Source organism: Daphnia pulicaria, chromosome 10 (assembly GCF_021234035.1).
Source record: "Daphnia pulicaria isolate SC F1-1A chromosome 10, SC_F0-13Bv2, whole genome shotgun sequence".
In the NCBI taxonomy this organism is placed as follows: domain Eukaryota; kingdom Metazoa; phylum Arthropoda; class Branchiopoda; order Diplostraca; family Daphniidae; genus Daphnia; species Daphnia pulicaria.
The window spans coordinates 1,097,434-1,123,972 of record NC_060922.1 but is presented as its reverse complement, the minus strand read 5'-3'; the positions used below and the strand labels follow the sequence as shown (position 1 = coordinate 1,123,972).

The 26,539-nt window shown below is 38.0% G+C and overlaps 5 protein-coding genes and 3 long non-coding RNA genes across 13 annotated transcripts; 5 read left to right on the top strand and 3 right to left on the bottom strand.

Annotated features, from left to right (window-relative positions):
* The first annotated feature begins 50 nt into the window (after window positions 1-50).
* Window positions 51-3,156, top strand: LOC124314048 (polypeptide N-acetylgalactosaminyltransferase 11-like). Of its 3 annotated transcripts, none has more exons than XM_046779040.1 (12): window positions 93-108; window positions 258-578; window positions 646-812; window positions 874-1,004; window positions 1,075-1,319; window positions 1,398-1,515; window positions 1,588-1,740; window positions 1,805-1,923; window positions 1,994-2,111; window positions 2,184-2,285; window positions 2,366-2,506; window positions 2,568-3,156. In XM_046779040.1, exons 2-12 carry the CDS (start codon window positions 445-447, stop codon window positions 2,727-2,729), a joined length of 1,590 nt encoding a protein of 529 aa, XP_046634996.1. In that variant the 5' UTR covers window positions 93-108; window positions 258-444; the 3' UTR covers window positions 2,730-3,156. The 3 variants fall into 3 exon arrangements, with proteins under 3 accessions (XP_046634994.1, XP_046634996.1, XP_046634995.1); XM_046779039.1 differs by lacking the exon at window positions 93-108 and adding an exon at window positions 109-125; XM_046779038.1 differs by having other exon boundaries at window positions 51-578.
* On the bottom strand, window positions 2,902-4,109 carry LOC124314260. The gene is made up of 4 exons (XM_046779421.1): window positions 4,030-4,109; window positions 3,508-3,755; window positions 3,251-3,443; window positions 2,902-3,193 (listed from the first exon to the last, which is right to left on the bottom strand). Exons 2-4 carry the CDS (start codon window positions 3,751-3,753, stop codon window positions 3,057-3,059), a joined length of 576 nt encoding a protein of 191 aa, XP_046635377.1. The 5' UTR covers window positions 3,754-3,755; window positions 4,030-4,109; the 3' UTR covers window positions 2,902-3,056.
* Window positions 4,110-4,476: 367 nt separating this feature from the next.
* Window positions 4,477-8,005, top strand: LOC124313989. The gene is made up of 9 exons (XM_046778920.1): window positions 4,477-4,772; window positions 4,845-4,953; window positions 5,015-5,405; window positions 5,469-5,652; window positions 5,718-6,204; window positions 6,274-6,499; window positions 6,565-7,417; window positions 7,486-7,713; window positions 7,776-8,005. The coding sequence occupies exons 1-9, from the start codon at window positions 4,641-4,643 to the stop codon at window positions 7,935-7,937; spliced, it is 2,772 nt and encodes a 923-aa protein (XP_046634876.1). The 5' UTR covers window positions 4,477-4,640; the 3' UTR covers window positions 7,938-8,005.
* A 226-nt stretch (window positions 8,006-8,231) lies between these two features.
* LOC124313973 (protein Jumonji-like) lies at window positions 8,232-12,867 on the top strand. The gene is made up of 7 exons (XM_046778887.1): window positions 8,232-8,500; window positions 8,644-10,912; window positions 10,993-11,280; window positions 11,342-11,477; window positions 11,546-11,711; window positions 11,783-12,006; window positions 12,072-12,867. The coding sequence occupies exons 1-7, from the start codon at window positions 8,433-8,435 to the stop codon at window positions 12,665-12,667; spliced, it is 3,747 nt and encodes a 1,248-aa protein (XP_046634843.1). The 5' UTR covers window positions 8,232-8,432; the 3' UTR covers window positions 12,668-12,867.
* A 258-nt stretch (window positions 12,868-13,125) lies between these two features.
* On the top strand, window positions 13,126-15,125 carry LOC124314340. Of its 2 annotated transcripts, none has more exons than XR_006911162.1 (5): window positions 13,126-13,304; window positions 14,244-14,342; window positions 14,407-14,561; window positions 14,627-14,817; window positions 14,892-15,125. It is a non-coding gene; the product is annotated as an uncharacterized LOC124314340 (long non-coding RNA). The 2 variants fall into 2 exon arrangements; XR_006911163.1 differs by lacking the exon at window positions 13,126-13,304 and adding an exon at window positions 13,972-14,150.
* A 658-nt stretch (window positions 15,126-15,783) lies between these two features.
* LOC124314307 lies at window positions 15,784-21,906 on the bottom strand. 3 transcript variants are annotated; one of them, XR_006911104.1, is made up of 6 exons: window positions 21,441-21,906; window positions 20,221-20,225; window positions 17,220-17,269; window positions 17,017-17,116; window positions 16,582-16,797; window positions 15,784-16,283 (listed from the first exon to the last, which is right to left on the bottom strand). It is a non-coding gene; the product is annotated as an uncharacterized LOC124314307 (long non-coding RNA). The 3 variants fall into 3 exon arrangements; XR_006911102.1 differs by having other exon boundaries at window positions 16,649-16,797; window positions 21,441-21,901; XR_006911103.1 differs by having other exon boundaries at window positions 16,649-16,787; window positions 21,441-21,899.
* Window positions 21,907-22,989: 1,083 nt separating this feature from the next.
* Window positions 22,990-24,630, top strand: LOC124314535 (28S ribosomal protein S35, mitochondrial-like). The gene is made up of 5 exons (XM_046779731.1): window positions 22,990-23,011; window positions 23,363-23,476; window positions 23,537-23,679; window positions 23,747-23,926; window positions 24,025-24,630. Exons 1-5 carry the CDS (start codon window positions 22,990-22,992, stop codon window positions 24,190-24,192), a joined length of 627 nt encoding a protein of 208 aa, XP_046635687.1. The 3' UTR covers window positions 24,193-24,630.
* Window positions 24,631-25,289: 659 nt separating this feature from the next.
* On the bottom strand, window positions 25,290-26,429 carry LOC124314339. Its single transcript, XR_006911161.1, has 5 exons — window positions 26,251-26,429; window positions 26,059-26,157; window positions 25,840-25,994; window positions 25,597-25,784; window positions 25,290-25,522 (listed from the first exon to the last, which is right to left on the bottom strand). It is a non-coding gene; the product is annotated as an uncharacterized LOC124314339 (long non-coding RNA).
* Between the last annotated feature and the right edge of the window lie 110 nt (window positions 26,430-26,539).

Here is a 26,539-nt window from a genome sequence, read left to right as displayed (position 1 = left end):
ACAATCGACATCTATTGTCAAGATCTTTATTGTTACTTATATAGCCTCTAGATGTCGTGTCAGAAGCATTCGAAAAAGAGAATGTAAAAGTTCTTAAATTGTAAACAGGTTACGAATGTGCTACAGTAAAATTCTTTTATAAACATTGTTAGTGCAACTAGATCTAAAATGAGGGCTTCTTACAAGCCCTTTTTCCTAGGCATTATATTTACCTCAATTACTTGGTGTGTTGTGTTATATCTTTACGTTTCTCTCAGCCCCATAGGCAGCAGTACGACACATCACTCCGTCCCTTTTATTGTGACTACCAAAGAGGGAATTAGTAGTACAACCCATAATGTGATAAATAATTACTTAGATGAGTTTGATCAAAACACACACAAAAAAAATGTAGTTCCTCATTCCAAGACTAAGACTAGTAAATCTGCATCAAACAATCTAGAAATGAATTTGGGTTTGGTTAGGAACAGTGAAGATCAAAAAATCAGGGAGGATGGTTACAGCAAACATGCTTTTAATGTCCTTGTAAGTTCAAGACTTGATTACCATAGGGAGATTCCTGATTCCAGACATAAAATGTAATATTTATCACCTATTTCTATTTCTAAACAGTTATGCACATAATTTTGTTTGTATTTTGTGCAGGTGCCAAACCCAAAAATATCCCAAACTATATCTCAATACTAGTGTCATCATTTGCTTTTACAATGAAGATCCCAGTACTCTCTTTAGGACTGTTTATTCAGTCCTGGATCAAACTCCTGCCGAGCTGCTACATGAAGTTTTATTAGTGGATGACAGCAGTGATGGAGGTAAAATATTCATGATTTATTTCAAATTAATGAAATGGTAAAATAATATAAGAACTTCTAGGTAATATTCACAATGAAGTAGAAGAATTTGTAGGCAAGAATTTCCCCCTTAAAGTGCAGCTTCTGAAAACAATGAAGCGCGAAGGTCTAATCAGAGCGCGAATTTTTGGTGCTAAAAAAGCAACTGGACAAGTAAACAATATATTATAGTATCATTTGAATAAAAGTCCCAGGTCAACATTGAATTTGTATGCATTTTCAGGTGCTAATATTCTTAGATTCACACTGCGAAGTGAATCGAGAATGGGTTCAACCTCTAATTGCGCGAATTCAAGAAAATCGAACTTTTGTCGTTACTCCTATTATTGATATAATCAATTCTGATACATTCCAGTACACTTCTTCACCTTTAGTTCGAGGTGGTTTCAACTGGGGTCTGCATTTTAAGTGGGATAGCTTACCCGATGACACATTGAAGAAAAATGAAGATTTTGTCAAACCGATTTTGTATGACAGAAATACTAAAGTTTGATTCTTATTTATTAATTTTTTTCATATAATGTTTTCAAACTTTAAATTTATCAGATCTCCCACAATGGCCGGTGGTTTGTTTGCCATCGAACGAGAATATTTCTTTGACATAGGAGAGTATGATGCAGGAATGAACGTCTGGGGCGGTGAAAATCTGGAAATATCATTTAGGGTACGACGTACGACGTACGACGTGTTGCGAGGAGATTTTTGATTAAGTCAAAACCTATTTCAATATTTTCAGATTTGGATGTGTGGAGGAAGACTAGAAATAATTCCCTGCTCTCGAGTAGGCCATGTCTTTCGGCGTCGAAGGCCGTATGGTAGTCCTAATGGCGAGGACACTATGACTTACAACTCACTTCGCGCTGCTCACGTCTGGCTCGATGATTATATTGTAAAGCATGTCGTTACAATATCGACGATGAACAAAAATTTACCATAAATTATGTATTTGTTAGGAACACTTCTTCCATGTACGACCGGATGCAAGACATGTATCATATGGAGACGTTGGACCTCGCCAGCGTTTGCGGCGACTAATGAAATGTCAATCGTTTGATTGGTATCTAAATAACGTGTAAGTTCATTTTTCAAACAATTTATCATTTAAATTTGGACATTAGCTTTTTTACTTATGGGTTATTTAGTTATCCTGAACTTACTGTTCCTGGAAAAGAAAGTAACCAGACAGCTAAAAAAGAAACAATCAGTAAACTGCAGTCACGACGCAAGTATCATAAGAAGAATTACGTCGCAACCTATCAGGTAATAATACAGACTTTTACTAAGTTGAACTAGCGTATAGTTTTTCATGGATGATTTGTGATTTGGTTACAGATCAAATTGTCTGGTAGTCACCTTTGCGTGGAAAGTGATAAAGAGGTGACTTCAAAGGGTTCTACGCTATTGCTGAGCGTATGTTCAAGAACAAAAAAACAGGTATGCAAACAAACAATAAATCATTTCAGTAATTATTTTATATTCTGTGATGTAACTAAATTTGGCTTGGAAATCTTAAGCTATGGTCTGTGACGGATAAAGGAGAAATGGTTCTGGCTCAAATGCTTTGCATGGAATCACCGGAAAGCTCTAAACAGAAACCCCGACTCTCAAAGTGTCACGAAATGGGCGGACTGCAGGAATGGAAACACCATGACGATGTAAGGATAAAAATTCCTTGGTTAACTTATTCATGGATTTGAACCTCTGCGTAATTTTCAGATCGATACGCCAGTTTACAATATTGCGGCTGGTTTGTGCTTAGGAATCTCATCTTCTGGTATTCAAGATTTTGCCAATCCAAACCTAGATAATACTCCCGTTATAATGACGGTTTGTACTGATACATCTGCTGCCAAATGGGACTTTGTGAAAATCCCTTAATACTACAGAATCCCTAATTTCAATGCCTTTGCTGTATTATGCCTATGTAGGCAGTTAAAATTTTTTTACTCGTGCGGTAAAAAAACCCTGTATAAGTCTCACCTCCAAAATTCTAGAATACGTCCCTTAATAAGTGATTATAAGTAATTTTCCAAATAAAGATCAAGTTATTCGATATCATTCTTTATGTATTCGACAGATGTATTTATTTTAGTAGCCAACATACCGATAACTCCAATCAAGCTTGGCCTTTCAGCTACATAATGGATGTTTAAACTACTGTGTACAATGTCTTCGATGGTCCGACAATATTTACTTTTTATGAATCTACTCCTTCCATCGTCCCTTTTCGTAGTCGTACTTCGAAGCAAGACCTTCGATTGGACCTATCTGCATGTCAAGCATTCGCTCTAATTGAGCCTGTTGCCACTCGGGTGCAAAAGTTTTTGGAAGGGGAGCATATACTATTCAACAAAAGAGTTATAAATTAGTTCATCAAACTGAAAATCAAATGAATTTACCGTATTTCTTCATCCAAATGTAGATCCACATGGCAAGCGAACAGGCGATCAAGCTATATCCAACAATGGACTTCCACTCACCAGTTGGTGCCTTAATTTCAGCAAAGGTTTGGCAAAAAGATGCTCTGTACAAAGCTTTCTTCTCTTCAATGGTTAGTTTATTCCAGTCTCCCTTCTCTTTTTCTTTCAAAACCTAGAGAAATTGTTATTTATTTTTTCGACATACTATAGCTACCACAAAGTATATAGCTACCAACCTGAATGTCTGGAGTAACTTCCTTGTACCGGATAGCAGGCAGAGGGAAGTCGACACGATCAATGTAGTTAGGCTGACCATTCATGCCAAATCCAACAATTTCTCGGTTTCCAATTACAGCTTTAACTGGGTCTCCAACTGCATGATGCTCATGAGCATGATCGTGAGCAGCTCTGACTTGAGAAATGGCTGGGGTGATCCTAGCCTTGGTCTGCTGAGCAGCGTATCTTACAAGATGATTTGCCATTCCTAGTACAAACAAATAACATAAGTAAAAAAAAAAAATTAGTGATTCCATTGCAGACAAAGTTAAACCAGAACCTAATTTATTAAATAACAAATTCCAGTAGTTGCAATCCAATTTCACAGCCGGTAAAAGATAACAGAATCGAATTTTCGATATTTAGATTTTTGTTAAATTTTAATACTAAAACAGTAACCTTTAACAGCATTGAAATGTAACGGACAACGCAGTTACGTACAATTTTCAACGAAAACTTTTTCACAAGGTAGATAAAATTACCTTAGCTTGATCACGTTCGCCTTTCGCCTGCACAACTACAAATGGCGGATGTCTTAGAGAACCAACGATGAACGTTCTTATTAATACATTTATTTATTTGTTACTCTATCCATTTATTAAATTCCCTAAAATGACAAAAAACTAAATTATGTCACAGAAACATTCGCAAAACAGATTTGAATTTCTATTGCTAATTTTAATAAAGGCCGGATAATCGTTTCGGAAAATGGCAATCTTGCCGTGAATTTTTAAAATCTTATCCCGCGTTTTTTTTTATTAAAAAATATTTTTTAATCTTGAATGTTAATGATATTGATAAATAATAATCGAGTAACAAGTATTGTAGCTGTGAAACTTGCGATGTGATTAGAAAACTTTTTAGCATGCACCACCAGTTATTAATCATCATACATAATTACATAGCCTACGTCTTTCCAAGTTCCACTTCCACAAACTACCAAGACTCTGGTAGTCGCTGTCGCTCCTACAGTTCTTGTCATGGCCTTGTTGTTGTTTTCATCGAACCGTACTGAACCCTTTCTTTCATCATGATATTAAAATTTATATTCAGTTGAGATGTTTATGCATACTGCATATGTACCCAAAGCAAAATGACAGATTTAAATGATGACCAAGGACTAGACAATCAGCAATACTATGAGCAAATACTCCGTTATCTTGAGGATCCAACACAAGAAAACATCAATACATCATGGGTCAAAATACAAGCTGCAAATTACTTTGTATGTTTCTTTTCAGTGAAGTATTTTTTAAATAACTGTCATAATAATATATTTTAATCCATTGTATTACAGTTAAAAGATGGTGAGTTGTTCTATGGTAGAAGAAGGCCTCGAAAAGTTGTCCTTGATGAAGAAGCCAAAATTGCAATTTTACAACAAATTCATGTTGATGGCACTAAAGGTACTAGTTCAATATTGTGTTTGCATTGATATGATAAAGTACTTACAACATTTATTGTTAGGTTTTCATAATGGAGTTAAAAAAATGCATCGTATTTTGCAGCAAAAACTTTTTTGGAGATACTCCTATAAAAGTATATCTGAGTATGTTCAAAACTGTGCGATATGCAAATCAAATGCTTCACCAATATTTACTTTTGAAAAACCCCACAAAGTTCTTACTCCTTGGAATGAAATAGAGTTTCATCAATTGAAGCCAAATCAATTATCTGCAGAAAACTACTTACTTTTGATAATTTATGACCCAGCATCATCATGGGTTTCAGCAGCAGCAGTAAAACCTTGCTCTTGTGATGTGGCTGAATTCTTGATTGAAAATTTTTGTAATTATGGTGTAGCTTCATGCACTGTGTATGGATTGAATTCTTTTGAATTCGTCGAATTAAAAGAAGAGTAAGAGGTAGCATATAATGTTATTTTAAAACTAAATTTTCTAATTATTCTGTTCAAATTAAGGTTTACCAAATTGACAAGCATCACTGAAATAGCTCCCACTATTGGTGGTGAAAATCTCTTGAAGTTTTCAGAGAAAGAATCTGCAGAGTTTGATGCTTATCTAAAGCCTAAGATAGAAACGTACTTACAGAATCATCCTGATGATTGGAACAATCGAACTGCAATTCTCGGCTGGTTATGGAAGGTATTTGTTTTAAATAATATTATGGTGTTGTAATAAATAATTAAAGTAGTATTTTCAATTTCCAGTTAAGAAATGAGATGGTGGATAATACGATTGCATTAGCTACCATGTCAAAACACCGTTGCTCTAGGAAAAGTAACGCTGGAAATCCTCTTTTAAAACCAAGAAAGAAAACCAAACAATCCAGATTTTCCCCGGACGGCAAACATTCTAATTCAAACGTTGCCATACAGTTACATACATCGTGTAATGAAGAACGACTGACAAGAAGTTCAAATTTGAAACTTCGGGTTTCACAAAATCATAGTGCAAGCATTCAGACAGAAAATGCATCCGGAAATTACTCTGTGGACAACAGGGCTACTACTTCAACGACCGTCGCTGCTGTCCGAGCTTTAATCGCTCAATCAAAGGAAGCACGGAAATCGAAAGAAGAACGTCAGAAACGGGGCGAATATAATTCTTATACACCTGAAATAAGAGAAGCAATCGCTGTTCATGCTTTACGACATGGAACCCATAGTGCCGCTCGCACTTTCAGTACTTCTTTAGGTAATTTATAATTGAAAGAACAGTCACTTTTATAAACTAACATAATTACGTTGATTGTAATGAATTTAGGCTTTTCAGTAAGCTACAGTAGTGTCAGGAATTTCATTCAAGCTCATCATGCATTTAGCTCTCAGCTGAAGTTAGAAATTGGGCGGTACGCGGCAGAGTGCGGGATTGATGCCACCCAAAAACTTTATACTAACAAGTTGAACAAACCAATTAGTACTGCTTTAATTAGAAAGTTTCGTCGTAATTACCTCCGAATGACCCCAGCCAATCAATTAGATCATCACAGGTACTAGCATAATTTTTCTTTTAAAAAATGTGATTTCTTTTTCATTGTGAGGCTTTTTTTTACAGCGGATCTCGAAAGTCTACTTCGGCAGTGCGTCATTTGTTCTGCACTTCCGTTCGAGAAGAAATTGGGAAATACGCCGCAATTCATGGCGTTCAGGCAGCTGTTCGACACTTTAGTGATAAATTGCAGTTTGCCGTTAAAGAGAGCACGGTGCGAAAATTCAAAAAAATCTTTGGGCCTCCTGCTGTACAGCATCGTTCACAATCAACAGCTCCTACTATGCCTCCACCTTCTCCACCACCTTTAGCTCACCCTCACACTCCAGCAGTCCCTGTTCCTTCTTCTTTATCCGTACTACAACAACAAACAACGGATCCGAATTATTATCATCAACCTTATGGGCATTACACCAATACCCATATGTATGTTAGTCAACAGCCAGTCAACAACTATCATAACCATCATCAAAATATGTACAATGTTATGTCCCAGCCAGTTCCACCTTATCCCTCATATAGTTCTTTGCCCCCTCCACCCCAGTATCAACCATCTGTGCCTGTTCCGTTGCCAGCATATTCGAGAAACTGGAGTGAAGAGTGCTCTGACGTTTCCACACCTGTGCTTCATCAGTCTTCTGAAAATCCTTCTCCACCTACTTGTCTTACCATTCCTAGACCTTCTTCTCCAGCAACTGCCCATCCGCTTCCACCCCTTCCTCCTCCGCCACTACCCCCTCCCCTCGAATTAAACCCAACTAGCAGAATACCCGTTGGACAAGAGAAAATTACAGAGAAAAAAAAGAAAACCAAGAAGTCTGAGCGAGGAAGCTATGCCACCTACTCTCCACAATTTCGTTTAGAAATTGGACGATTTGCTGTTGAATACGGTTGCCAAGAGGCCGCTGATTATTTTAAAGTATATGCGTTATTTTTCTGATTACGTTGAAGTGTTTCTTTTTTTTAAATGTGCGCATTCTTTTAAAGGAAAGAGTTGGCCATGAAATTCCAGAGAGTACTGTACGAGGATTAAGGGATAAATATGTTGCTCAGCAGAAAACTTCCGGAGAAGAGGTCTCGAGCTTGAATGTACTTCCCCGCGGGAGACCACTTCGCCTAGGTCCTCACGACGAAGCCGTTCAGGAATGCATCCGTGAGCTGAAACGATCGGGAGAGCGTGTTAACGCTTTTGTGGCCATGGCAACTGCTCGTCAAGTAATCTTTACTCTTTTCTAGCGTCATAATCTTATTGATAAACAATTCCGTTTTATATTAAGGTTCTCCTTCAAAAAGAGCCGTCATTATTGACGGAGTTCGGCGGACCTGTGAAATTGACAACAAATTGGGCAAAATCCTTCTTGAAACGAATTGGGATTAATAAGGAAAATAGTTCTCAAAATAATGACAGTTTGGTTGATCCGCCAACCCAAAATGACTGAAAATTATATCAAATAAAGAGTAACACTATCTGGAATACATTTTTGATTAATAAACGGAATCTTCCGAGGCTAAGAGTTATTTGAATGTCCTCTTATAATCGCTGGGCCGGGCTATTTTTTGTGAGATTTAACTACTTTTTCTATTTATCTACATTGTAGAATTATAACCAGAGTAATAGAATAATATATAATTCTATTACAACGCTACCGCTGTCGCTGTCCCTTGCTGCTAGGGCTGCTATTATTCCAAGTCCTGTGATCCTGTTCCTGTCTCGACTCCGTTCGAGAAAACTGGCAATGTCGCCACTCGGCAGACCATTTGTTTATGCGTTGGTGGAGAAAACCGAGTCGCGCGTAAACTCTTAGACATAAAAAATTACCAAGTTTTCAAGATTTATCAAGGTTATTGTAGAATTTGTCACCAAAGACATGAGACAGTCTTCTTTTTAGGATGTTTAGTATTTTCAATCTCAGTAATTAACAAAATTCGTCACCATGTTGCTGAAAAAGAAAACGAAGGTAGCAGAGTTAAAAGAGTCTGGCGATACTATTGAAGAGAGAAAGTACGTTTACATTTCATGCTGGTTTATTATACTTTTTATCGTTTTTTGTTTTCACATAATGAATGGAAACAGTTTGCCAATGATGCTTCATAACCTAAGTAAAAAAAAGTCTTTTCATTAACAGATCTTTATTGTATTGTTAGGACCAAAGTACATGCACAACGAAAATTTGCTCAAGGGAGTCCCAATTTCACCTTTATAAGAGACAGAGAAAAGGAAAATGGGTCTACATGCACTTCAAATCAATTAAATCCCTCTGTTTCTGTCTACCACGACTCAACAAACGATGTCATACCAGATGTCTGTCCAAAGACAGAAGATTTCTTAGAATTCCTGTGCTTTCGAAGTTGTCCAAGTTTACTCCCTGATTCCCTCAACTATTTTGCAGATCCTGTAAATCATAACTTCCCAAATGGAGTTCCTTCATGTGAGTCAAATGATCATCCAGGTCCCACAGGAAACACCACTACAAAGCAAGATCATGCCAATAAAGTTGATACTAAGCTGACAGAAGGTAAAGCATCAACTGTTTCCAAGCCCAAACCTGTTAAGGAGACATCAAAGAAGATATCCACTATTAGTAAAAACAAGATTTCAGTGAGTCGGATTCATTCCAGTTTTCGTAAAACTATCGTCAACTCCGGAATAATGACTCGAATGGGTCGCATGCAATCTTGCTCAGAAACAACTTCCAAATCATCAAGAAAGCAAACCCTCAAGAACAAGAAAATGCGAAAAGCGAGTCCGTTGCCGAAGAGAGTAGCTACGCGTTCTCAACTGCGAAGGGCAGAAATCGAATCCAGTTCAACATCATTTGACGAGGCTTCAGATTCAGACGCTACCAGTGCAAGTGACAAGAAGCCATCTCCCGTAACTGTAAAAAAACGAAAAATAGCGCATAAGAACAGTAATATTTCTTCTAAATCTCCCAAAAATACTACCTCAAAGTTCCAGATTGTCAAAACAAAAACCCGATCGCTTAAAAAGAAAGAAGCTTGTAATATCCCAGTAAGCAAAAATACTCGTCTTTCAGCCGCTAAGTCTGTTGTCACTCCAACACATTCTCCAGCAAGAAAAGCTACGAAAGAGTCTATAAAGCACGAAACAATCCAGTTACGAAGGAAGTCTTTACTTCCAGAACCAAAACTCTCCCCTGTCAAAGAAAAGTGTAAAGCTTCCCCTATCAAGGAGAAGTTGAAAGTCTCGCCAACGAAAGATAAATCAAAAGCTTCGCCAGAAAAAGAAAAAACAAAGAACTCATTAACACATTCCAAGACAAGTGAACCAACAGCAAAAATGACCCGTGAAGCGGCAAAAAAATTAAAGAACCAACCAGTTGTTTTGGCCTCCCCAACACGACGTCCATCACGACGAACAAAGGAAGCTGCTACATTTTTTATGACCCTTATTGGCCAGGAAGAAGAATTTTATTCATCCGAGCTGGAAGATCATAATTTACTTCAATATTTGAAAGAAGAAGAGAAATCGCCTCCCAAAAAGAAAATCCGTGCTCCTGTCGACCGTAAACGAGAAGCGCATACTTCATCGCCTGCTCGAGCAAAACGGAATACTGTCGAATTGTCTGTTAGTCCTGCAAAACGTCGAGCTACCATCCTCCAAGAAGCAGCCAAACGCTTTACGGAGTCACAAAGTTCTAGCGAAACTTCTGACGAAGAACATTCGTCGTCTTCCTCATCGTCACGTTCATCATCGTCGTCTAGTGAAGAAGAAGCGCCTGTTCGCAGTATCCGAACGCGATCATTTGATCCTACTCAAGCTGTCAAATCTCCAATTAGTTTTAAAAGTATTGAAGAATCTCGCAATACGCGGGCGATTGTTACGAGAAAGAAATCCATGGATCAAACCCAGAAAACCATTGTTAAAATGCCAAGGCTATTGGAATCCAAAAAGAATTCAAACCCCAGCACCGAAAAGGCTGAAGTTAGCAACCGAAAACGCCCGGTCGCGATCAAGAGGACTGTGGAAACTCCACCTCTGAGTTATGACCTGAGCTCGCTGATTGAGGCACCAGTCTTCCACCCGAATGAAAAAGAATTTAACGACCCCATCGAATATCTTGAGAAAATCCGACCTGAATGCGAGCGCTTTGGTATTTGTCGGATTGTTCCTCCAGCTTCCTTCAAGCCAGAGTGTCAAGTAGCAGATGCAATGCGTTTTACTGCCAATAACCAGTACATTCATCGAATGTTTCGACGCCGAGGAACCAATTCACGTAAATTAGAAGCCATTCATTGCCATCTTAGAGAACTTAACATTGACTACCAACCAGCACCTTGTATCGGAGGGATTGAAGTAGATCTTCCGGGGCTTTACGAAGCTGTGCAAGACTTGGGAGGCCCAGGTCACGTCCTCGAAAAGAATTTGTGGGCAAAAGTTGCAGATACCTTAAAAGTAATTCCTATCACATTTTATTTAAACTAATGTACTTATCTATATTTGGTGTGTATTTATTTTGTTGTTTCCATTTAAAGATTCCACGAGGTGCTCAAGATCGGTTTTCCAAGTTGGACACAATTTATTGCAAGTACCTGCTCCCATATGCGACTCTGTCGGACGACGAACGCAGTAAACTATTACAAAAGGTTGACTCCCAACAGAACCGACAGTCTATTGAGGATGAAGATGAAGACGAATGCATCATTAAAGGCAGTAGCATGCCACTGAGCACTTTTTATCGGATTGCTCGCAATACTTTTTCGGTTTGGTTTCCAAATGCCAATTTTTCAGCAACCGACACATCTGTTCTAGATCCCGCACAGGTAAAGGAACATAATTACATTTTCTTGGTTGTTTATTTTTAAAACGAAATTGTTACTGTAGGTGGAAGCATCTTATTGGAAGCTAGTCACTAGACGGGCGGCACATGTTTGCGTTCATTCTGGTAACATTGATTCAGGCCAGTCTGGTTATGGATTTCCTTGTAATAAAACATCTAGACATCCGTGGAACTTAAAAGGTGTTTTATCACTAAAGAGCCCATTAGAAAACAACACATTTAACTTACCCTTCTCTGTTTCTGGTCAGTCTTAACTAACAATAATGGGTCGATACTGCGTAGCCTTGGACCCGTGGCAGGGTGTACCGTTCCTACGCTACATGTTAGTATGCTTTTCAGTTCTTCCTGTTGGTACCGTGATCCTCATGGCCTTCCTTGGATTGATTACATGCACACTGGCGCAGATAAAATATGGTACATCATCAAAAAGTTAAATCGATTTCTCTTTTTCTAATCTTTTATATTCCATCGTGATGGCATGGCAGGTATGGTGTGCCGGCACTTCAAGAAACTGTCCTCAAACAAGCCATGGACAAACTTGTTCCAGATCTGGTAAAAGGCGACAAATCTGTCTGGTTGTCCTCTGACACTGTTATGGTCCCTCCTACCATGCTGGCCGATCAGAAAGTCAGTCTTAGTCGTACCGTTCAGAAATCTGGCCAATTTGTTGTTGTTTGGCCAAGGGCGTTCACTTCTTCGTTATCTGCAGGTATGCACCGGAGCAAAAAAAAAAATTTACCAAATTGAATTAACCTAATATTTACTAAATTCTAGGTTACAGCGTCTCAGAAAGCGTTTGTTTTGCACCTGTGGATTGGCTGCCAATTGGAGAGTCTTGTTTCAAAGAACTGAGAATCAACAACGAACCTACTGTTTTCTCCTTACAGCAGTTACTATGGAGTATTGCTCATGACAACCGTTCAACAGTAAATGTCTTGAAACGTGTCTTCCCAATACTAAAACCCGGAATTGACGAAGAAATTCAATTGCGATCCAGCTTGCGCGACTTTGGCGTCCAACATTGGAAAAAATTAACAAGTAGTACATCCGAGTCAAATCAGCGGAGCGATGGGAAGAAACGTCGACTGCCTTCAACCACTGACGAGGGTGACATGGAGTGTGATGTGTGCCAAGCTAGTCTTTTCTTCTCGCGAGCCGAATGTCACTCCAGAGCAGATTCTCCAGTCACATGGTGTCTAATGCATGCCCTACAGAAAATTAAAGATCACCCACGAGTCACGCAGCATGTTCGGGTGTTTTTTGTTCACGACGAAAATGAGCTGCGTAAAACCGTTCAAACTCTACAAGATCATATTCGAACTAAATCCTTGCGGAGATCGACCTCACATCAACGAAGCTCGACGTTATAATGAAAATGTGCTGCAATTGCCATTTTTTTTTAGAAGAATGAACTGCTGAAAAGTTTTTCTCAAGCCATTCTCTTTATAAAAAGCGATTACAAAACTTTGTGTAAGTATTTGAATCTCAGGAAAATTTGAATTCATAAATTGTAATAAATTTCTAGAAACGTGTAACTAGGTTTTTAATAAATAGACGATGAAGTAACGAACAGCATTCGATAATCACTGCGCTAACGACTAGAGAATTTGAGGACTTAGTTATTACCCGCTTGTTAATCAATAGGCGACAACGCCTATATTAATTTTTAGGCTGCTGAAATGTATATTGAGATTAAATGTTACATCAGCTAATTATTCAGCTTCTGTAATGCTTTTTGTAACTTTTCATTTCAAACTGAAAGACGATTGAGTTGCATAAATTGTGCTACGCGACTTTCGTCGCCAGGTTCCTCCGGTCCTCTGGGAGACCCAGAGCCCAAAGGTAGGCATTCAACGTCATAGATAAGACACAGATTCAGAAGAATGTCAACTGTTAAGCTGCCTTCTCCTCATTATACCTTGGGGATTTCGTCTGTTGTGATGTGTGATGCTGCGGTGGGGGCTTTTTGGTGAAGACGAGATGTAAATTTGGAGGGGAAAATATTACGTGAGTATCAAAGTTATTTGCCATCGTTTATTAGTTCTTTCTTTCAACTGTCAACGAGCTAGAGCAGACATTGTTTTCATGTAAACGTTTATTTTTTCTAACGCTAGGCTAGACGGCTTAGCCTTTGATTATTTTCCACTCAGTTTAGTTACTTTTACTTTGCACATCTAGCTGGAGAAATTTCTCGCTGCTACTACAAGGAAATTTTGGGTGATAACTGTCAGTTTCTCTTCAGCAAAATAGCTCACTTGTTAGATTTTTAATAATGTGGGTTTTTTTCTACTTCCGGTTTTCTTATTTTTGTCAGTAGTTTAGTAAATATTCATCTGAAGCACAAAAGAACCACATATTCGTGATCCTCGTTAAAATTGTGGTAAAGTTCATGTTCTTTTTTGTACGTACGCGTACTTCTGGTTTCGAGAATTATCCTGAACTAGAACTAGAACTAGTTTAGGAAAAATCTCGATTTCGACCAAATTCTGGATTTCGTTTAAATTACACATAATCGACCCCAAATTTCACGTAGATCACGAATATTTAGTTTATTTTGAGGACAGCTCAATGGTTAATACGCTATCGCTTACTTCCGGTATACTTCCGGAAAATTTGCATGAAAGTAGCAAGTGAGCTTTGTTCTCTGTACGGTTCTCAAGTTTAATGCTAGGTTTTAGCAAACAAAAATGCGCTTTTCAAGTTTTGTGAGTATCTTAAGACCAGTCCTTCAAATACTGAGTTTTTAGGCGTGTCTAATAGATGGCGCATTAATTGTGTCAGTTATGGGCTCATGGCGGTTTGTTGTCAAAAGTTAAGCTAATTTTTCTTCGAAAATTACCAATGTATTTACTGGTAAATTCGAGTGATTTCGTCTGTAAATTGTCTTTGATGTGTTCTATTCCGTGTACATGTTGGATAACCTTAACGTTTTTCATCAACTTACAGTCTGAGGAAACGTGAAAGTCGTGCAGCCTACCGTCAACTATTTTGTTCAAAATTCAAACTCATTGTAATTCTACTGAATGTGCCATCGAAATGATACAGGTAACAACTAACACTAGCTTTATTACAGTATTGCAGAAAATATATTCTTCTCATGTTTTATTAGGATTCATCTTAATTATTGGCTGTTTCTATTGGACTTGCTAGATCACCAGTCCCAGGCTCTCAGCCTTCCCCCGATTTTGAGTGTTCACTACTTACTGTTTAATTATTTCTAGATCATAGACGTAAAGCACATTGATGACAAAAACTATAAACAAGGTGACTTGTTGTTATTTTTATTAACAAGTACTTCATTACAGGTTTCTAACACATTGGCATGACAGATTTGATGAGAAGGAGGCATTCACATTGTACAGGTTTCTAAATTAGCATGACAGACTTGATGAGAAGTCATGTTGTTTGAAGAAAAAGGACAAGGACTATACAGTCAATAAGGTTCCTTGTTTGCTAACCTGTTGGCTGCTACCCTTGAATCTCCCTGTTTACTTCTTTACAAGGGTCCTCTTGATTTGAGGTACTGCTTTCTGTTGCTACAACCTTCTTTGAATATTATTGTCATCCAAATAAATGTTCATTCTGGTTTTACAGGGTAACTCTTTCGCTACTGATCACATCCAATGTTGTAAACTGACGAGAGAATGCTGCAATTCAAGACTGATACATTGTGTAGTTGTTAGGTCAATGACAAGTGCATATCTGGGCTCCCTTCTTTTCTGTGGTCCCGTTTTCCTAACTAACCACTTACCAACGCCCGCCGGTGGTCACTCACCCGCTGTGAAACCAGGAGGAGGGGAGGGCTCTGGTCGAACTCTGGTCTTGGAAGGCGCATGATCCGATGAAAACTTTTGGAGGATCATGAGTCTAACCTGGAAGCCTAGTATGACTACATCTCCCCAGAAAAACTTGCCTCGTACTTCTCTCTTCTTCTCGGTCCAGATACTATCTCTGGGGGCCGTAGACAAAACCTACAATTGCATGTGCGAGTTAAAACAAAGCAACCCACTACCCAATGAAACAAAAAGCCATGGTTTATTTTTTGCGGAAATCTGCATCAGTCAAGTTACAAATTTTTCTAATTCAACAACTCGCGTAGAATTTTGCACCTAGTCTAATAGTGGGAATCGCGATTCCATGTGTTTGGTAGTTAAGAAAATGGTTGTTTAAAAAACAAACAATGGGGTGTTCTGGGTAGCCAAAAAAACTCACCATTGTTTGTTTTTTAAACAACCATCTTAACTACCAAACACATAGGATCGCTATTTGCACCAGTAGACTAGATGCAAAATTCGACAGAAGTTGTTGAGTTTAAAAAATTTGTAACTTGACTTGACGCAGATTTCCGCAAAACTATACCATCGCTTTTTGTCTCATTGCCGCAGCGGTGGTGGCGGCCGGCGGGTTGCGTTTAAACTCGTACAGAAGAAAAATGTCTTGAACCAGACGCTGTTTATTGAATTTTTTGTACATTTCAAAAAAATAATAAAAACTAGTTTGATGTATAAAATTTGTTTATTTATTACAGACATAGGGTTAGACATTGGTTTATGTGGTTTAGGGTATACATTTGAGGGTTGGTAGGTGTAATGTTTGTGGGGTCAGAAGAATTAGAAGGTATAAGTTTGTGGGGTTTGGAGATTAATTGGTAGGGATATGTTTGCAGGGTTATATTAATTAACTGTTTTTTAACCAAACTTGAAATATCCCCCTTCCACATCCTCCTCTTTCCTTTCCCAATCCCGAAAACATGTTTATTATTTGTTTGAAATAAACATCCCCATATTTCTTTTTTGTTCCTTCTTAACATATTAACGGTATACTACATTGACACAATGCCAATTTCATAAAATAATAATGCAACTTCGGTAACACGACACCAGCACCAAACGGCCAATTGAATTTGATGTAGAAAGATCTATAACCAGCATAGGCTGCAACAACGTACCACAGCGGACAGGAACTACGCGAACATACACGATAAACCTGTAACCGAAATGAAATGAATTAATCTTCACCATCAATGGAAACGCTGTCTGAAAAGATAAATTAATGACACTTTATCTGGTTTAAGTTAAACCAAATATTCTTAAAACAATATCTGATAGCTATTGTTGAAACAAAAACAAAATGTGTGATTTAAACTACAACAAAGAAGAAAGAGAATCTAAAACTTCAACTGGATGTTAATCATGCTTTTAAAAATCAATTACTATCAAGCAGTAAATTCTCATGCAATAATAAAAAAAATAACACAAGTAGGCCTATAGCTGAACTATGAAACCTCTCAGTGTCAGTTAGCAAGCTTTTTGAATCAGCCAGACAATTAGAAAGTTGATTGAAATAATTACTTCAGTTGTATATGTTTCTTCGTGAAGAAGCACACATCAGTCCAGGTAGCAAGAGGAACACCCTTTACCAGCTGGCAGCTGGCTGCATCAAATCCATGTGTAGATTGGGCAGCAACGATGAAGCTCAGACTTTATCAGACTGTTTATCACTAAAAAAAAAACTCAATTACTATCAAGGACACAGCATCTCAAATGACAACAACAAAAATGACCGAAGTTAAAGTTAACTACACAATCCTTCGGAATAAATGTTGCAGAGGAACCTACAGCTGGCAAGCTTTTCCAAGGAAAACAGTGAAAGTTCAGGCAAGTTAAGACATAGTCACCAACTAACTAAGTCTCACAGTTAGAAAGTTGAACATATTTACCTGATTTGTTCTGAAGTGTTTCTTACAAAACGTACAGCCGGTACAGGAAAAAGAGACGACATCTTGGCAAAATGTACAGATGCTCAGGCCACATGATCAGCTGAAATTTCCAAGTAGATATATAGACTAGGTTACCACACAAATAACTAAATTCACACACAAATAATTAAGATTCAGTCACAAACAATCCAAACAGGAAATACCATTTTTATGAAGAAAAATGTCAGGAAGGAAAATACGCCGTACGGATTATCTAACGCATGGCCTACTCTAGCATAGCCTACTCTATATAGGAAGCCGAAAGGAAGGATATCTCTCGCGTGTTGGAAAAGTGAAGCCTACTTTGCTCACCTTTCCTCCGATTTCGCATCTTCCAAGTGGACCCAGGGGGGCCATCTGGTGAGCGAAATAATGACACGCCCTCCGAAATTTCGAATGTTATGGTTTGGGGGGATTACCCTGTAATTTATGAACGCACCATTAATATGTTGCCGTGAGGGATTTCATGACAATGTTACATTGGAACGGTGGACATTATTGTTTAGTGAATGGCCCTTCGTAGCCATTTAACAATCATATCGATAGAAACGTAAACAAATCCGTGTTTTCAAATATCGCCACTAGACGATAAATTGGCTCCCGTGGGTCCACTTAGGGCGGAGCCAAATAAGAGGAAGGGAACCCAAATTGGCTTCCAAAAAAAGGCCAATCCTTTCGGCTTCCTATATAGAGTAGGCTATGACTCTAGTAACGGCCTATAGACCTTTTTCACAATGCGGAAAGTCGGGATTTTACAATCCGGCAACGCCGCAATCGGCCATCTTTGTTCTAATTAATTTTTCCCCGTGTAAATTCCCATAAGGAATCGGGGTCTCTTTAGTTTAAATTCATTTTTAATTTATTGGTGCCTTAAATAAAATTTATTTCTCATTGATCGTGTTCCCAGATGAATTAGTAACATTTTCATGTATGGTAAGTATTACTTGTGGCTTATATTAATTATGTAATTTGAACTTTCATTAGGTTGTTTTGATTCTGGAATGTCAAAACAGATTTGTTGTGTGTTTGCCGATTGGCTGCGGTAACAGATACAATGTTTATGAATCTGTTATGTAAGTTTTGCATCCCAAAATTGAATGTTATTGGACATCCAGAATATGTGGTAAAAATTCCCTCAAAAGTATTTGGGGTTAAGTAGTATAAAATTTACTAATTCAACTGCTTTAACATTTAGTTCCCTAATCTGACGAAGCGTTCACTATGATTAGGCTATCTGATTCATTATCGTTATTTATTTATCACTTTAAGAATACACACGATTCTTTTTTCTAGAGACACATTTGTATTAAACGAGGTGAAAAGAAGTTTTTAATACAGATACTGAACATGTGACACTGTTTCAACTAGTAATTGTCTTTTCATTTTTCAATACTTTCATTTTTCAATACTTTTATTCGAAGAACCAATGCCTAGTTTTCTAATGCAAGAGCTGTGTTGCAGGTAGATGGATGCTGCCCGTTTGTTGATTCACCAATTTGTTGATGTGTCTATCAAAGGTGTTCTGCATTGGGTATATCCAGCGGTATCTTTCATGAAATCAGTTACTGCATCTTTTGGAACTGTCTATGGGAAAAAATGATGAAATATGTTAAGCAATGTTTTATAAATGAGGGTGTCCCTAAACTATGGACTTGGACAGTCCATTTTGGACTACTAAACTATGGACTTCGATCGAAAACTATGGACTTCACCAGATGGCGCTGCCTGTCCGAAACTATGGACTTAGGGACCTAAAATATGGACTTTAACCTGCAGAAACTATGGACTCCATCAGATGGCGTTATATCCGAAACACTGGACTTGGCGTCTAAAGTATGGACTTTAAATGTATAAACTTGGCTTAGATCCCAATATTTTCGCTTAAGTTTTAAACGGTTAAATGAATATATCTTTTAATTAAATTTAAGAAAACAACAAATCCATTCTGAATGGTGTATTGCGAATATTAATTATTAATACACGATTTACAAGGTACATTTTGAACATTTCAAAAAAGGCAAAAGTCAATTTAAAAAAAATTAGATCTTAAGTATGAATCGAAGATATAAAAAGCATAGCATCATCTGATAGAAAGCTCAAACCTATTAATTAAGCAAAAAAGATATGTAGCTCATGCTTCGCTTGCAGTTGGTGCTTTACTTGGACAACCCGAATTTTAAATTTTATCTTTAGAACCGGGTAAACTTAGTGAGAGTAATGTGGATATAGGAGGAAAGAATATTAGTTAAATTCGCAAATAGAAGCTAAAAATATTAAAGAGATTTTGCCTTTAATTAACATGGAAAAACATCTTATATTTAAACCGTTTTATAGATCGAATAAAGCAAGACAGCGAATTAATAAAAAATAATACTTTAGAAGAAATTAACAAAAAAATAGAATATTTTACAAAAATATATCCTACCGCCGACGGAATTCTACCAAGAAGTGTTCTGGCATTTGATACTATTATTATAATAAAAAACTATGAACCAAACAAATTTTGGCTTTAAAAAAGTAAGTGTCCCGCCAGCTCTAGAAAGCTCGTGGCTTCTTGTAGTTTATTGAACGGACATTAAATATATCAAACAAAAAAATGATATAGAACGATTCGTAGTTTATGTTTTATGTTGAATTTGGATAAAGTCCATACTTTTCAGGAAAAGTCCATAGTTTAGTATGGCCATTGGTGGAGCGTTCAGGTTCTAAAATATGGACTTTGACAGGCAGCGCCATCTGGTGAAGTCCATAGTTTTGGACCGAAGTCCATATTTTAGTAGTCCAAAATGGACTGTCCAAGTCCATAGTTTAGGAACACCCTATAAATGACATAATCAATATAAATAATATACCATCCTCTTACATCTTTGAACATATACAAGCAATCTGCCTTCTTACAGAGCGACTAATTCTTTTAACAGTAGCCATCCCAATGGAATTATTCTCATGATTACGTGTTGGTGCCCAGTCAACATCTTTAGTTAAATACATAACTTGGCTGACCTATTCAGGGAAATAGTTAAAATACGATCTTAATCAATTAATTACTTTAAAAAATAGTGTGTTACCGGAAGCAAAATGTTGCAAACTCTGCTTTCTTTTGTCGATCTTTTTTTCTCATTTTGTTCTTTTCAGCCATACATGGCTCCTACTTTATAAAACCACATATTCTGGATGTCCAATAACATTCAATTTTGGGATGCAAAACTTACATAACAGATTCATAAACATTGTATCTGTTACCGCAGCCAAACGGCAAACACACAACAAATCTGTTTTGACATTCCAGAATCAAAACAACCTAATGAAAGTTCAAATTACATAATTAATATAAGCCACAAGTAATACTTACCATACATGAAAATGTTACTAATTCATCTGGGAACACGATCAATGAGAAATAAATTTTATTTAAGGCACCAATAAATTAAAAATGAATTTAAACTAAAGAGACCCCGATTCCTTATGGGAATTTACACGGGGAAAAATTAATTAGAACAAAGATGGCCGATTGCGGCGTTGCCGGATTGTAAAATCCCGACTTTCCGCATTGTGAAAAAGGTCTATAGGCTGGCTATCCCTGTGTTGCCGAATGATTCCCAGCCCCTACCCCTTCCCATCCCCTACTTTTCATAGCCAGAGGGCCAAAAGTTATCTTGAGATGTTCCACTTTCCAAACCATCTTTCCACCGTTTGGATGCCTGTGCGTCTGACTTGCATTGCGCCATGGTCAGAATCAGTTGCAAATAAGCGATTGATAGTCTAGTGGTTAAAGCGGTGGATTCCCACAAGAGAAGTATGAGGTTCAATCCATATAAATCATAATAAATTTTTCATAATTTTTCCTTGTTTTTTCTTTACTTTTAAAGGGAATTAGATGGAATGCCTAGATTCTGTAAAAAATGCGAGTTTTTTCACATTTTTTAAAACAAAATCTGAATTTGTTTTTTTTTCTAAGTCCTTGCCAAAGAAAACAAATTCAGATTTTGTTTTAAAAAATGTGAAAAAACTCGCATTTTTTACAGAATCTAGGCATTCCATCTAATTCCCTTTAAAAGTAAAGAAAAAACAAGGAAAAATTATGAAAAACTTATTATGATTTACATAGATTTGAACCTCATACTTCTCTTGTAGGAATCCACCGCTTTAACCACTAGACTATCAATCGCTTATTTGCAACTGATTCTGACCATGGCGCAATGCAAGTCAGACGCACAGGCATCCAAACGGTGGAAAGATGGTTTGGAAAGTGGAACATCTCAAGATAACTTTTGGCCCTCTGGCTATGAAAAGTAGGGGATGGGAAGGGGTAGGGGCTGGGAATCATTCGGCAACACAGGGATAGCCAGCCTATAGGCCGTTACTAGAGTAGGCCATGATCTAACGATACGCTTTCAGCATGCTTTCAGTGTTCGAAAAAAATGGCGGCGGGCTTGAGTAACGAAGACTTATCGTTCCATATCAGTAGTTTTTAAATGTGAATCATAGATGGCGATGAAACTAGTATTTTAGTCGGGATAGCGACATTGGGACTAATAACCACAAGGACTAATCGAATGCGTCACTAGAACGCGACACTAGAACGTCCTTCCGACACTAGAACGTCCACATTTTAGCCACGACATTAGAACGGAAAAACCTCTAAATTCCGCTGCGACACTAGAACGTCCACATTTAAGTAACGACAATAGGACGGAAAACCTCTAAATTTCTCTGCGACAGTAGAACGGATTTAGCGACATAAGAACTTGGGGAATGATTCTTTGCCGCTAGATGTATTTCGAATGCGTCACTAGAACGCCCACCCGACACTAGAACGTCCATATTTAAGCGACGAAACTAGAACGGGAAAAACTATTGCGACACTAGAACGGCTATAATAAAATAAGGTGGGGTTTCATTCTTTACCGCTAGATGTAGGGGATGTATAAAGTTTCCGATTAGGTTGCGCGAATTTTAAAACATCGAATACTACATCTGCATACCACAAGGGTATAAATAACATTTCCGCTCGAATTGAGAGTTGCAGCCATTGCTCGAGACTGCCTTATCAAATGCGGGAGGCCCGTCAAGAAGACCATGTCTTCATTTCGAAGATAAAATGTTGACCAGTTGGAACGGTGAGTCCTCTACTCTTTTTTTGGCTTTCGCCTCCGATGATGCCCATTGACACTTTGACAGTTATTTGCATTTTCATTTATAGTCGAAAAGCCAAGCTCCGAAATGCTGACTCTTCCCCTTTTTGTAGCACATATAGGGGCCTAATAATTTATTCAATATCCTAATAAAAGATGGCTTGCCAATATAAGGGCGTTGAAAGGGGGGAAAACAAGTGCCGGACACGGGAGCTGCTGTATAAATTTGCGAGCAAAGAGGACATGAGTTTTTGAGCTTCCAACTTTCGGTTATACAAGATCCTGCGGCAACTCTGCGTCCTATGTATTACACAAAGGAAGAGGTATGAGAATAATAAAAGGAATCTAAAGTGATCTAGCCTGTCGGCCCTAGTTCTTATACTATCAAAGGCTGTGTGCCGTAAGGTCGTAAGGTATACAGAGAGGCGATGATGTCTTTGAATTAATTAGCGACCGGAATGTTGAAGTTCTGTTCCCACCGCGATTTCCACAGCAGGTCGAAATAAATAAAATAGAACAAGGTGTCGTCGCTTTTGTATATTTGAAGCGGTGCGGAAGGCGCGTTGGATTATCCGCATCACGCTGAATACTTAATTGAGGCGTTACGTCATGTTCATCCCCTCCTTTCTTGAAGGACCATAGTGTTGGCTGTCGCGCGTAATATAAACCATACACAGTATACCAACACTTATCACTGTGTGCAGCCCATGTAATATTATAGAAAAAACGCGCCAGCATGGGACGAAGATACGTAAGAAGGTAAACAACACTGGGTTTGACGATTTATTCAGCACCGAAGATGAAGAAGAAAAAAATCTCAAGTAATGAGAAGATATAAGAAGCTTTATGTACACCAATTTGGCTGTGATGACTCTCTCTTATTATGTGTGTACAAGGAGCGTGGGAGGTTCCTATATCCGGGTCTGTGCTTATCTGCTCAACGCTAACAATCGATGATGTTAATAAAATCGAATAAAATAACGCGATAAAAAAAGGAAAATCTTTGACTTTTTATCGACATGACAAAACGAAACCCAAGCTATCGTCTCTATAGTTTCGCACAGATTCAAAAGCGAAATCATTTAAGAGCATGGTTTTTGGCACACAATATCGCCCAGCGCATCTATAGTCTATAGAAATGTAAATTATTCAAACTGGCTTACGTAATAAAGAGAGCGGAGGCTGTTTAAAAAAAACGGCGAGCTATACACTATTACATTTGGCGATCCCCAACTTTCTTCACTTGACACCACCCGCTATTGAGAGACAATGCAAAGAATTGAAAAGTGAGAACCCTGCAGTATAATAGATGTATTCATAAAGCTTTACACATTATTTGTTTATAGAGTTCTGCAAAGAGTGGACGAAAGAGTTGGATACCAATGAAAAGATTGAAAATCATTTACCCATCACAATCACAACTAGCGATTACCTCCATTCTTCCCCCTCATTATTAAGGGATGCCCGATCCAGAATAGTAACACTCCAGGTCAGAAAAGAAGAAAAAAAGAGCATTTTATATCCTGTTATAAGTAACTCTTTTCTTCCTCATGTAGGTGAAATTGAGATCTTTGAAATTGGACAATCACGCCAAGGATAAACTGCTTCGACTAGTGAAAGAGCGTTACAACCCAGAAACTGACGTGCTGACGATCGTCTCTGAGCGGTGTCCTTTGATAAAGCCGAACGTCGATTACCCCATGTATCTGCAGAATGTTCTCGTCAGCGAGTCTTGGGTAAGTCCTAACGTTTTGCTAAGCAAACAACAATTGCGTGCTGGCAAGAGTCTAGTAATCGACACTTCCTCTTTTTTCTCTGTTGTTTGCCGTACTAGCCGTGGGAGGATGAGAAATGCGGAGGAGACATGGAAAAATATTTGTGGGAAGGGAGCCAGTCGCAACTCGCAACGAACAGTGGATCAGCTGCTCTAACGAATGCCGGACAAAGAGAAAGCCCAAGACATGCCGCAGGTAATCGAACAGTACGCAGCCTATGCTGGTGAAACATCTTTCTACATCAAATTCAATTGGCCGTTCCTTGGTGCTGGTGTCGTGTTACCGAAGTTGCATTATTATTTTATGAAATTGGCATTGTGTCAATGTAGTATACCGTTAATATGTTAAGAAGGAACAAAAAAGAAATATGGGGATGTTTATGTCAAACAAATAATAAACATGTTTTCGGGATTGGGAAAGGAAAGAGGAGGATGTGGAAGGGGGATATTTCAAGTTTGGTTAAAAAACAGTTAATTAATATAACCCTGCAAACATATCCCTACCAATTAATCTCCAAACCCCACAAACTTATACCTTCTAATTCTTCTGACCCCACAAACATTACACCTACCAACCCTCAAATGTATACCCTAAACCACATAAACCAATGTCTAACCCTATGTCTGTAATAAATAAACAAATTTTATACATCAAACTAGTTTTTATTATTTTTTTGAAATGTACAAAAAATTCAATAAACAGCGTCTGGTTCAAGACATTTTTCTTCTGTACGAGTTTAAACGCAACCCGCCGGCCGCCACCACCGCTGCGGCAATGAGACAAAAAGCGATGGTATAGTTTTGCGGAAATCTGCGTCAAGTCAAGTTACAAATTTTTTAAACTCAACAACTTCTGTCGAATTTTGCATCTAGTCTACTGGTGCAAATAGCGATCCTATGTGTTTGGTAGTTAAGATGGTTGTTTAAAAAACAAACAATGGTGAGTTTTTTTGGCTACCCAGAACACCCCATTGTTTGTTTTTTAAACAACCATTTTCTTAACTACCAAACACATGGAATCGCGATTCGCACTATTAGACTAGATGCAAAATTCTACGCGAGTTGTTGAATTAGAAAAATTTGTAACTTGACTGATGCAGATTTCCGCAAAAAATAAACCATGGCTTTTTGTTTCATTGGGTAGTGGGTTGCTTTGTTTTAACTCGCACATGCAATTGTAGGTTTTGTCTACGGCCCCCAGAGATAGTATCTGGACCGAGAAGAAGAGAGAAGTACGAGGCAAGTTTTTCTGGGGAGATGTAGTCATACTAGGCTTCCAGGTTAGACTCATGATCCTCCAAAAGTTTTCATCGGATCATGCGCCTTCCAAGACCAGAGTTCGACCAGAGCCCTCCCCTCCTCCTGGTTTCACAGCGGGTGAGTGACCACCGGCGGGCGTTGGTAAGTGGTTAGTTAGGAAAACGGGACCACAGAAAAGAAGGGAGCCCAGATATGCACTTGTCATTGACCTAACAACTACACAATGTATCAGTCTTGAATTGCAGCATTCTCTCGTCAGTTTACAACATTGGATGTGATCAGTAGCGAAAGAGTTACCCTGTAAAACCAGAATGAACATTTATTTGGATGACAATAATATTCAAAGAAGGTTGTAGCAACAGAAAGCAGTACCTCAAATCAAGAGGACCCTTGTAAAGAAGTAAACAGGGAGATTCAAGGGTAGCAGCCAACAGGTTAGCAAACAAGGAACCTTATTGACTGTATAGTCCTTGTCCTTTTTCTTCAAACATGACTTCTCATCAAGTCTGTCATGCTAATTTAGAAACCTGTACAATGTGAATGCCTCCTTCTCATCAAATCTGTCATGCCAATGTGTTAGAAACCTGTAATGAAGTACTTGTTAATAAAAATAACCTTGTTTATAGTTTTTGTCATCAATGTGCTTTACGTCTATGATCTAGAAATAATTAAACAGTAAGTAGTGAACACTCAAAATCGGGGGAAGGCTGAGAGCCTGGGACTGGTGATCTAGCAAGTCCAATAGAAACAGCCAATAATTAAGATGAATCCTAATAAAACATGAGAAGAATATATTTTCTGCAATACTGTAATAAAGCTAGTGTTAGTTGTTACCTGTATCATTTCGATGGCACATTCAGTAGAATTACAATGAGTTTGAATTTTGAACAAAATAGTTGACGGTAGGCTGCACGACTTTCACGTTTCCTCAGACTGTAAGTTGATGAAAAACGTTAAGGTTATCCAACATGTACACGGAATAGAACACATCAAAGACAATTTACAGACGAAATCACTCGAATTTACCAGTAAATACATTGGTAATTTTCGAAGAAAAATTAGCTTAACTTTTGACAACAAACCGCCATGAGCCCATAACTGACACAATTAATGCGCCATCTATTAGACACGCCTAAAAACTCAGTATTTGAAGGACTGGTCTTAAGATACTCACAAAACTTGAAAAGCGCATTTTTGTTTGCTAAAACCTAGCATTAAACTTGAGAACCGTACAGAGAACAAAGCTCACTTGCTACTTTCATGCAAATTTTCCGGAAGTATACCGGAAGTAAGCGATAGCGTATTAACCATTGAG